The sequence below is a fragment of the Gossypium hirsutum genome, chromosome D05 (genome assembly GCF_007990345.1).
Source record: "Gossypium hirsutum isolate 1008001.06 chromosome D05, Gossypium_hirsutum_v2.1, whole genome shotgun sequence".
Classification (NCBI taxonomy): Eukaryota; Viridiplantae; Streptophyta; class Magnoliopsida; order Malvales; family Malvaceae; genus Gossypium; species Gossypium hirsutum.
The window spans coordinates 58,396,332-58,408,834 of NC_053441.1; the positions used below are offsets into that span (position 1 = coordinate 58,396,332).

General features: G+C 31.0%; 1 protein-coding gene and 1 long non-coding RNA gene across 2 annotated transcripts; both read right to left on the bottom strand.

The window, feature by feature from the left end:
- Nucleotides 1-5,503: 5,503 nt before the first annotated feature.
- Nucleotides 5,504-7,270, bottom strand: LOC121216851 (uncharacterized). Its single transcript, XR_005913057.1, has 2 exons — nt 6,558-7,270; nt 5,504-5,790 (listed from the first exon to the last, which is right to left on the bottom strand). It is a non-coding gene; the product is annotated as an uncharacterized lncRNA (long non-coding RNA).
- Nucleotides 7,271-7,587: 317 nt separating this feature from the next.
- On the bottom strand, nt 7,588-9,664 carry LOC121216850 (pentatricopeptide repeat-containing protein At1g63330). Its single transcript, XM_041092305.1, has one exon. It carries the CDS (start codon nt 9,562-9,564, stop codon nt 7,699-7,701), a length of 1,866 nt encoding a protein of 621 aa, XP_040948239.1. The 5' UTR covers nt 9,565-9,664; the 3' UTR covers nt 7,588-7,698.
- Between the last annotated feature and the right edge of the window lie 2,839 nt (nt 9,665-12,503).

Sequence of the window (12,503 nt, forward strand, 5' to 3'; positions counted from 1 at the left end):
AAAGGAAGAGTGGAAAATAGAAAGACCCCTTCGACCATTAAACAAGTGAAAGAAGAATAAAGCTTACCCATACGGCCGCACTGCCAGAAAGACTTGCATTCTCATCAATAAATCTATAAGCTCCATAATCAAACAATAAAAGAGTTGGTTTATGTTAGACGGTCAAATTTTCATTTCTCTTGTATCCATTCATATATGATGCTCTCGTCAATCCCATCATTCCAAAAATCATACATGTAGTTTTATTAATTTTTTTAAGGAAATAATTTTCCTAACTCATATTTAAGAATTATGTGATATTTTTTTTAAAAAAAATTCATACATGTATTTTTATTAAATTTTTTTTACTTAATCTTTACAATAAATAAATTCTATAACATTTTTCTCTCAAATGCAAGGCATTAAATTTGTATCTTATATATTATATAGTAAGTCTCGAGGATCTGAGGACCAGATTGGTAATGTATATTTTAATTTGAAGCTTAAGTTTGAAAACTTAATTGAAATTTGAAAACTTAATTTGAAAATTTGAAAACTTAAAAATTAAATTTGGTAAACTTAAAAGTTTTGAGAAACTTGGAAATTTTTTGGAGAGAAACAACTCAATGGGTAAAATCGATTCTGCCATTCATTCACAAACTGCATAGCCTTTTTAGAGGGCTATTCTCTTCTTACATCATCTGAACGGGAAATCATTACATTTGAAACTTTTGAATAAAATTTTCAGAGAATATATTCTCTGATTACAAAATACAAATTACAGAACTATTCACTTGTCTTTTCTTGCAGGGAATAATTTCCTGTTCACGCATTATTTTGTTGCAGGGAATCTCTCCTGTTCACGCATTTTTGTATTATAGGGAATTCTCCTTTCAACATCATATTGCAGGGAATCTCTCATGTTCACACATTATTTTGTTGCAAGGAATCTCTCATGTTCACACATCATTTCTTTTTGGACCTGGTGATGGTTACCGAAGTGGTATTATCTGCAAGATCCACCGTTTTGATTGAGGATGCTGGAGATCATCTTCAGATTCGGAGTCCAATGAGCTGGCATTTTAGCCATGAGTTTTTTGTATTCTTTTTGTCTTGGCTTGAGCTTACATTGCACTAGCTGTCGACTTTGCTTTAAGAAATTTTGCTGTGGTTTGATCCGGGCTACGGACTTACATAATATTGGTTTCTTGTTGAAAAAATTATCCAAATATTTTGAATCATATTTTTCATCATTAAATTTGTCCCACCATTTAGTCCAGTAATTGCGAACTAATAATGGAATTCCAGTTATGTTGTCTTGCTCAAAAGATAATTTCATGAGACAATCTAGGAAATGCATATTTTGAGAAAAATGGATTGTCCTGTAAATGTGTTTTTGCTCTGGTTCAGGAAATGAAATTGTCAAAGAATTGGCCATAAGTTTGATTTTTTCTGGTAGTATCTCAAAGGATGATGGTCCATACCAATTCCACCACTCTTGGAACCAGTTTGGGATTTGATGTGGTGCCATATTTGAAATATATGAGCCACGAATGTTCTCATGTTTGGTTGTTCATTAAAAGGCATGTACCATGCCATTTGGGTAATCTCAATATGTAAATATGGGTTAATGTCTTTTTGGTGGTAAATTTGGCTGGGAATTTCTTTGGAGAATTTGGTTTTCACTCCAATCTCTTGGTCGAAGAATTTTTAATATTTGGGCTGTTGAATGGGTAAAAAATTTGGATCTTTGGATTGTGTAATTTTGAACAATAGAGATCCGTTTGGACCAGTATGTTTTATATTGTCGGTTTTTGAGAATCCATGGTTTGAATGCCATCCATTGAAGTTCTTTTGCCAGTATGTGGAGTTTTCTGAAATCTTCTTCCATAACAAGAATTTTTCAAATATTTGTTTGGAAAATATGTGAAATTTTTGTGTAGCAGTTTATGAAGACACCGCTATCTCTTTTGGAAAACATCTTGGAGAAGTCTCTTTTAAAACATTTTTAGAGATATTGGTTTTTAAACATCTCTTTATTTTTAACCTTTGTGCTTCAGCAGCAATTTGTTTGAGAGGGTTCCTCTTTCATTTGCAAGGCCATGCTACTTTGGATTGAGTAGGTCAATCCATTTTTTGATTTGAGAACCATTCATTTTGATCTTGTGCATCTTGAATTATTGTTGGGGATACGATATGATGATTTCATTTTTATGCAATTTACATTCTTATTGGTTTGAGTGTTGGTTTTGTTTTCTATTTTCCCTTTTTTTGTTCAGTTTCATTTTCTTTGAGAATCAGCAATTAGTTTCTTTTTTTCAATATCAAAATCAATATGCTCAAAATTGCCTGCCATCTTGCAAAAATCTGTTTTGAGGCAATGTTTGAACATCTTTTTGTAAAACTTCTTTTGCTGATTGCAATCAATTCGCAAAAGAATTTTTGATTTAATAAATCACTTGGAATTTTGTAATGCAAAAAACAATTGATAAAATTTCTTTTTTAATAGTACTATAATTTTGCTGAGTAGGATTTCAGTGTCTGGAAGTAAAACTGGACTACTTGCTCTTTTCCTCCTTTAACTTGTTTTAGGATCCCACCATACCCTATTTTGAAGCATCTGTTTCAACTATCTTGGGGGCATTTGGATCAGCTAATATAACAAGGAAGCTTAGTGATTTTTTTTTGATTTGGGTGATAATATTGGTATGGTTTTTTGTCCAAGGTTGTGGATTCTTTTTGAATCTATCATATAATGGTTTACATAATTGCTAAGACCTGGATAAAGTCTATAACATAATGGAGGCTTCTAAGAACCTTTGTAATTGGACTTTATCAAGAATTTGGTATGGGAATTTGCTAGCAAATTCTATAGATCGTTCTATGGGGTAATGGTTCCTTGGGTAATATAATGACTTAAAACCTTACTTTGGTTGGAATAAACTTATTTTGGATTTAGAAACTACTAAACCATTATTTCTTATGACTTTTATAAAGATCGATATATGTTTAAAGTGTTTTCTAAATTTTCTGAAAATACTAATACATCATCAATGTATACTATTGTGAATGAGAATATTGGTAAAAATATCATTCATTATTCTTTGGAACTCAGATGGAGCATTTTTAACCCAAAAGGCATTACATTCCATTCGTATTGTCCAAATGGTACAGTAAATGCTGTTTTATATCTTCTTCTTCTTTTATTTGGATTTGCCAAAATCCAGATTTCATATCAAATTTTGAGAAAATATTTGCATTACAAAGTTTTTGTAGCAAATCTTTCTTATTTGGTATTGGGTATCTAATCCATTTTAAGGCTTGATTGAGAGGTTAGTAATTAGTTACTAATCTTGGCGTTCCTCTTTCAAGTTCTGCATTTTTTATTACATAGAATGCTGAACAACTCCAAAGGGAACTGCTCTTTCTAATTAATTTTTTATTAAGAAGGTCTTATATTTCTTTTCTACAAAATTCTTCCATTTCTTTGTTCATTTGTATAGGTCTTGCTTTTGTGGGTATTTGTCTTTCATCAAAATTGTTTTCGTATGGTAATGTTACTTCATGTTTCTTTCTATTCCAAAAGGCATTAGGAATGTCAGAACAAATTGTTGATTCTATTTCTTTTTTGATTTGATCTATTCTTTTTTGTATTTCTCTTTTTCTTAATTGTTCAGTTAATTTTTAAACATAGTTCTTCTTTTAAGAAGAGATTTGCTTCTGTTGGTAATTAATTAAATTATTAATTTGTCCATTATGAATGGATAAAGATTTTAACAGGTTGAGATTTCTTATTTTCGGTTTTTCTACAAAAGGAAATTCTACATTAGTGTTTAAAACTTTAGTGGAGATAGAATTATTTGTTACTTTATAAGGTTTGAGTAAGGATATGAATGAGGTTCCTAATATGACATCTTGGGTAATATCTTTTACCATTAAAAAACATGTTTGATATTTTATACATTTGTTGGATATTTCTGCATTGGGAATTTTATAAGTAATTTTAGTTTTTTACCATTTGCAGTCTTAAGAGATTTTGATGTTTTATTATAATATTTGTTGGAATTATTTATTCTCTAATACAGTTTTGGTCCGCTCCTATATCAAAAAGGGCTATTGTTTCTAATTGAAATTCATTATTTATGATAATATTTATTTTATTAAATATCTTTGAATAGATACTTCAGTTAGAACCATCATATATTATTGTGTATTTTCTTCAGGTTCAGGTTCAGTTTCTGATGAACTTTTTTCTGAGGTTTCGTGTTTTAAGGTCTTCATTTGTTCTTTCATTTCTTGTTGTTCTATTTTAAGCTGAGAAATTCTGATTTAATCTGTTTTATTTCCAACTGTAATTCAGAGTTTGTAATTTGTCTTGGTTTTATTTTTTCATATTTATTAAATATTATGTCTTGTATATTATACATTTGTGATTGACTAGAAATGATTTCTTTTTCTTTTTCTAGTTTATCTTTTAATGAGGATTTTAATTTCAAAAGGTATTCTCTTTTAAGCTATAGGTCTTGAATTTTATCAATAACTTCTATCATAAATTATTGATCTTTAGTTAGCATATTAATTGAAGGTTCATTTTCATCTCCACAAGACTGGGATGTTGTATGTAATTCGTCTATTTGTAATTCATCTGTTTCAGTAGATGTATCATTTTCAGAAGAAGTTGTTTCTAATAGGATTTCATTTAATTTTTGTTCTATCTCTTCTCCTAAATTTAAGTTATTGATTTTTCTTTTGATTTTACAATATTTTGAGATATGTCCTGGTTTTCCACACCTATAACATTTTATTGTTTTATCAATTTCGTTTTCTGTTTTTTGTTGTTTCTTCCCTTTTCTGTATTTTTTATATTTATGTTTTTTTATAATATTCTGAAATATTCTTTTTCCTATTTTTTTGCTTTTCAGGGCAACATGTTTTTGAAGAAGAAGGTTCATTCCTGATGTCAAATTGGTGGCAGAATGATCCTAATTCCTTTCTACTCCAACCTGGACTAATCCAAAATGGATGTATTTGAGAATCTAGTAGAAAGTCAGCCAATCAAGAAAGAACCAGTAAAAGAGATAATCGAAAAAAGTTTCAAAGAATCAATATTCACACCTTATGAGATTCCAAAAGCTTTCCAAAAATCCCAAATTAATTTCCTAACAAAAATCCAAAATAGACTTAATGCTTTAGAAAACTACAGGTCTGAATTACTTGCCCCTGATACCCCAATACAAACCCAATATTCAGTAAATACATTACACCAATCCTCCCAATCTGACTCGGATCAGTCAGATGAACACAAATTAACAAAATGACTTGGAAATAACCAAAAAGATTATATTATCCAAAAATCACTGCACCTAATCTTAACATAGAAGAAAAACCTGTTTTTCAAAATAAATACAATGCTAATACAATCTATGAATGGAATATAGATGGAATGTCTGAATACAATATTCTTAGTTTATTACAACAAATGACGATAGTTTCAAATGTTTATAAAACCCAAAATCAAAATGAATTAATCAATGATCATACTATACCTAATTATATATATATAAAATTTTAATATTATATCCTCAGCTTTAGAAACCATCCCTGTCTTACAATGTGCATCAACCAATGTATTATACGTGACAACATCAAGCTCAATGTCTTCCTTTATCATCATGTCAACGGTTTCTACAGCTTTAGAAATCATGCCTTCCTCACAAAGTGCATCAATCAATATAGTATATGTGACAACATCAAGCGAAATATTGATATCCACCATTTCATTCAAAAGCCTTGTTGCCTCCTCCTGCTGGCCTGAATTACACATATCATGAATTAAGCAATTATAAGTAATGATATTTGGTCTAATGCCCTTAACCTTCACTTTAGAGAAGAGATCAAGAGTCTCCTTTAACATCCCGTTCTTACAAAGACAGCCAATGACAGTATTATATGCTAGAATATCAGGCTGAAAACCTCCATCAGCTTTAGAAACCTAACAGATCTATCAGGATTGCCTCTCTTACACAACACCTTTAAGCACTGTACTGTAAACAATAAAATCAGGTCGATACCCTCTTTCAGTCATTTCATCGAGCATACTAACCGCCTCAGAAACCTTATTTTGAATACAAGGCCCATTAATCAAAGTCGAAAAAGTTACAACAGTATGCTCAACACCTAACTTCAGCATTTTCCCCAAAACAGAAAAACCAAAATCAATTCGGGCTAGTTGACAAAAGCAATTAATCAAGATGCTCATAGAATAAACATTATGGGAAACGCCTAATAATTCCATCTGGCTACACATGGAAACAACAATGGCATAATGTTTCATTCTAACAATGGGTGCTAATAATTTAGTGAATTCCACAATTGAAGGCTTTGGGTACTTCTCAATCATCTTATTGAACAAAATCAAAGCATCATCAACATTATCGGGGCGATCATCTTTTTTTCCCTTTCCTCTAACAGACATGGACATGATGTGGGCACCAATGGTGTTAGAAGAAGAATAAAGAGAGTGGAAATTAGAAAGATGGCTTCCACAACATAACGAGGAATAGAAGAAGGAAGCTTACCCATATCTTGAAAGTAAGCAAAATGGGAGCTTGACAATGAAACCACAAATGGCGCCGGCAGTACGTGTAAATTTTGGCTGGCGAAGTACTGTTTAGGGAAAGGGTTGCGAGCGTAATTTGGGTAAATTAATTTAAACAATCAAATTATCTTCTACGTAAATTACAGATTTAGCCTGTATATCTAATTTAGTCATTTCCAATAGTAAAAGTTTGTTAAGTTCAATCAGGCCTGCACTTGAAGTCGCGTATGGAGGTACCGTTCAGATTCAAAGTTAAAGGGGTCTAAAAATTATTTTTCAATTTTTAAGGAGTTTAAATTCTTTTTTACTAACTTTTAAAGGTCCAAAGAAAAATTAACCTTTAAGGGCCTAAAAATTTTTCTTTAACTTTTAAAAAGTTAAAACTCTATTTTATTGTTTTGCCTGACCCCAAAATTGTCAAGAACAGACCTGAGCTCAATTTTGCAAATTATCATAATTATTTGATTTAGAATATATCTTCATAATTAAGTTTGTTAAACTTCAATTTTATTACTCCCAAAAATTTCATGTAACAAATATATTATCACATATTTAATATAATGTCAGATTATTATTTTCATATAATTCTCACAAAAACTCATCTTATTTTAATTAATAACATTTAAAATCATTTTTAAACCCGAGTATAGCTAGGTAAAGAATTCTAGTTAATGTAATTTTAAAAATCTAATATTTGATAGTATTTTTTAGAGAAAAAGGATCGTATGAAATTGTAATTTCAATATAAGAATATCAAATCAAATTTTTACTCCCCGTTTTCAATATTTTCCTCCCGAAAAAATTCATGTTAAATAGGTATCTAATAAAAGATTTAATCATCTCTTCATTCAAGTCAAGACTTTAAATATTTATATCTAAAATACATCTCTTCTACTTGATCCATATCTTTAGAAATTTAATTTAAAGGCTTAAATATAAAACTCTTTAGTTAAATTATCATTTTCGCCTATATAATATATTTAATTTGAAGATTTATTTTTATATTTTAATTTAGACATAATTAATCCTTATACCATTAATACTATTATGTTTAGTAGTTGAAATTTAAAAAATTCCAAATTGGACATGAATTTTTTTAATTGAGAAAGCAGTGGAACATTTCAGAGCAAGATTGATCTATTAGAGTGTAAGATGAGATCCATAAATAAGGTGACAGTGAATATATCGGCACAGAATCCCTTACCAACCATTTCTGTAAGAAGTTGCGTTGCCTTTGAGGTATAGCTGTTTCGAAGGAACCCCGGAATCATTACATTATAACAGCAACTATCAAGCGAACAATCATTATCTCCCATGCTCCCAAACAACCTGTATGCTTCATCTGGCAATCCATCTTTACACAGCCCATTAATCATTAAACAATATGTGTAAACATCCGGTTTTAAACCATTGTTTGAGAGTTGATGAAATAATTCTTTTGCAACCTTGATATGCCCAACTTTGCACAACCCATCAATTAGGATAGTATATGGGACAATATCAAGTTCCAACCCACTGTTTCGCATTGCTTCAAAAAGTTTCAATGCCTCTTCGATATGACCTGTTTTGCATAAAGCATTCAGCAAAATCAAACAGGTCACTATATCTGGAATTTGTCCAGAAGCAAGCACCTTTCTAAACAGTTCACAAGCAGTTAAAACTCTCCCTAACTGAAACATACTCTGCAAGAGAGTGCTGTACGTGACAGTATCCAGGATTGGTCCCTTTCGAGATATTTCATGGAAGAGTTCCATTGCTTCGTCTAACCTTTTACCTTTGCAATATCCATTGATCATGGTGTTGTAAGTAACTATATCTGGTGCACAACCCTTCTCAATCATCAAGTTGAAAACTCCTCTAGCTTTATCCATTTCATTCTGCAAGCAATGACCATTAACTAATGCACTATAGGTAATAACATCAGGCTCAATGCCTCGTTTTATCATTGTGTCAACAATATCCTCAGCTTTAGAAACCATCCCTTCTTTGCAATGTGCATCAACCAATGTAGAATACGTGACAACATTGGGTTCAATGCCTTGCTTTCTCATTGTGTTAACGATCTCTACAGCTTTAGAAATCATTCCTTCCGTGCAAAGTGCATCAACCAATATGGTATACGTGACAATATCAAGTGAAATATTGTTATCAACCATTTCATTCAAAAGCCTTGTTGCCTCCTCCTGCCAGCCCGAATTACACATACCATGAATTAAGCAATTATAAGTAATGATATCTGGTCTAATGCCCTTAACCTTCATTTCCGAGAAGAGATTGAGAGCCTCCTTTAATAGCCCCTTCTTACAAAGGCAGTCAAGGATGGTATTATATGCTACAATATCAGGTTCAAAACCTGTGCCTTCCATCAGCCTTAGAAACCTAGCAGCTCTATCAGTATTACCAATCTTACACAACCCCTTAAGTATTGTATTGTAAACAATCAAATCAAGTTGATACCCTCTTTCAGTCATTCCATCGAATATACTAATGGCCTCAGAAATCTTACTTTGAATACAAAGCCAATTAATCAAAGTTGAAAAAGTTACAACACTAGGTTCAACACCTAATTTCAGCATTTTCCCCAAAACAGACAACCCAAAATCAATTCGACCTAATTGACAAAAGCCATTAATCAAGATATTCATAGAATAACCATCGTGGGAAACTCCCAATAATTCGATCTGTCTATACATAGAAACAACAATGGCATAATGTTTCATCCTAACAACGGCTCCTAATAATTTATTAAATTCCACAATTGTAGGCTTTGGATACTTGCCTATCATCTTATTGAAAACAATCAGAGCATCATCAAAATTATCGAAGCGATAATCTATTTTTCCCTTTCCTCTAACAGGCATGGGTTTCTTACTTAAGGCTTCGATGTGGGTAGCTATGGTGTTAGAAGAAGAAGAGTGGAAATTAGAAAGATGGCTTCCACCATTAACAACTGAACGAAGAATAAAAGAAGAAGGAAGCTTACCCATATCTTGAATCTATGCAAAATGGAAAACCAAAGAGCTGAAGTTGAAAATGAAACCACAAATGGCGCCGGCACTACCGCAAGAACTGTAAATATAAATTATAGATAAATATGGATATAAAGATGCCCAACACAACTTGGAAATGACAGGTGTAGTTTAGGGACAGGCTAATATCGGTAGTTTTGAGGGCAATTTGGGTCATGTAAATTTTGGCTATTTTTATTTTGAATAGAGTCAAATTATGTTATTAGTTCTTCTCATGCCTGGTCAGGGTCGTAGCATCCGGGCTGAAAAAATGGTAGGGTTTTGATATAAATATAGGTAAAAAAATAATGTCCCTTTTAAAAAAATAAATTAAGCTTTAGGTAAGGAATTTTTGTCCAGGCCCGATCTAAATTCACAAAATGAGAAAAAAATATGTTATTTTTTGTTTTTTTAATGTATTTTATTGTTGTTATTTTTCTTATTTTGCTATCATTTCATTATTACGTTGCTATTTGTATACATATTTTTTAAAATTTATTTTAATTTATTGTAAAATATTTATTTTATTTTTGATGTATTATATATATTTAAATTTTATATAAAAAATTTACTATGGGAGAGTGGGTCATGTCTGAATTTTAGCATTTTTATTTGGATCGGGCTTAGATAAAATTTTGGACCCATTTTTTAGGTCGGGTCAGGCCTAACAATTTGGCCTAAGATTTTAGTTGGGCCTAGCCTATGAACACCTCTCGTTCTTCTATTATATGTAAATTACAGATTTAGTCTCTATGCTCTTAGTTAGTCATTTTTAATACTATTTTTTTAATTTTAAAATTTCAATCCTGACCTAAATAATAATGGTAAAGGTATTTTCGCATGTTTAATGCCATGTCAGGTTCGGTTGTATTTGATAAAATGAAAATTTAAATGTTGAAAAGTTAATTACTAAATTTATCACAAATTCTCAATCCGACCAACTAATTTAATTCAATCCAATTTAAACAACCGTAATTATCTCAAAATATCTCATATTTTGCGTAATGTTATAATTATTTGATTAATATAAGTTCATACCACACAAACTTAAAAAGGTTCAATTCGATTTAAAATTTTTTATGAAACTTTAAATTTATTTATCAATTTTTTAATTTACATAATCTAATATGAAAAACATATTTATCATACATGTAGGCATGCATTGCGTTTAGAAGACATCTCATGCTTTTAGAACAAGTTAATCTATTCACTTGATTCACACAGTACCATTATGTTCATAAACAATAAGATGACGCATTTGGATACCTATGTCACAGAAGTCCGTGATGAATGTACACAGAATATTTTATAAAAGTCAATTGATTAAATGAAATTCATTTAATCTACTTGAATCAACTCGATTTGTGAATATATGGAGAAGGATTAAATTAATATGCGAACTTAAATGATGTATTTAAATCTACACTCAATCAAAGGCAATGGAAGGGGGTCGGGGCCTAACACTCCTAGAAAAGGAAAATTGTTTTTTTACCCTTTAAAATGAATAAAATTAAGAATTTGTAATAATAAAATTGCACTTTGGCCTCAAAAAATAATAATATTTTAATTTAATCCGCTAAAAATTTATAAATATATTAACTAATACAATGGTGAAATTGTTTTTTTAAGGAACTGCACTCAATTCCTCACGAATATATTTAATCAAATTAGTCTATATGTAATTACTAACGAATTATTATTTTAATTATTTATTATAAATTAGTTAAATAAGAATAAGAGAAATCATACATTTATAATTTCACTTCCATGTTATTTTTTAAAGTCGTTTTTTAAATTTTGTCATATAATTTATCTCATAGTTTATCAAAATATTTGAGTGTAATACTATAATTTTCTTAAATATTTATTGTGTGTTAGTGATAGTGTTTGGTCTCTTCTCGTCTCATTCTTTCACTTTGCTAGGTAATGCTTTGGGAAAGCTCTTTATAATATCAAGACCTCAATCATCTCTTCGGTTTAAGAATACAATCAAAGGGTCTTTTTGGCACATCACTCCTTTTACTGTTTAAATGCTCAAACCAATAGTTCGATTTGTGTAAACCCAATATGAGTTCAAACTAGGTTTTTCTACTTTGATTTTATTTTGGCTACTATTATATTCATGCAAGACTCTTTCACTTTTTTTTATTTAACTTTATTGACTTTGGTATTGATGGGTTTTTTTTTTTTTGGAGGTTTTGTTGATTGCAAGGCTTAGATTTGGTGGAGGACAATGTCAATGTTAGGAGGTAGATTGAAGGAGAGGTTTGTGAGGTTACAATGGTGATTATGGTGAGGTGAGTGGTTGTTGGGTTTGATAAAGGTAGTAAGGAACTTGGTATAATAATGGTGAAGTTGAAGGTGAGGTAATGGAGCAATGGTGACAAATGGGTGTGCTAGTTCAAAAGGAGGTGGTAATGGTGACGGTCGGATGATGTAAGGAAGGGTGTTCCATGATGGAGATAGCTTGGGGTAGATGGTGAGGTGAGGGATGTGAAGTAGAGGTGCTCATGGGCCGGACCGGGTTCGGGCCGGGCCCATAAAAAATTTCGGCCCGGGCCCGGCCCGAAATATGGGCCTAAGATTTTGCCCAGGCCCGGCCCGAGAAAATAATCATAAGCCCGGCCCGGCCCATTTTTATTTTAAAATTTTTAAAATTTAAAAAAAGTATTTTAAAATTAAAAAAATTTAAAAAAAAAAGTATTTTAAAAATATTTTAAAATTTAAAAAAAATTAAAAAAGTATGTAAAAATATTTTAAAATTTTAAAAAATAAATATATTTATTATATCGGGCCGGGCCCGGGCCAAAAAGTGGTGTCCAAGGCCTGGCCCATTTTTTAAATGGGCCTCGTTTTTTTGCCCAAGCCCATATTTCGGGCCTATATTTTTACCCAAATCCTCCCATATTTCGGACGAG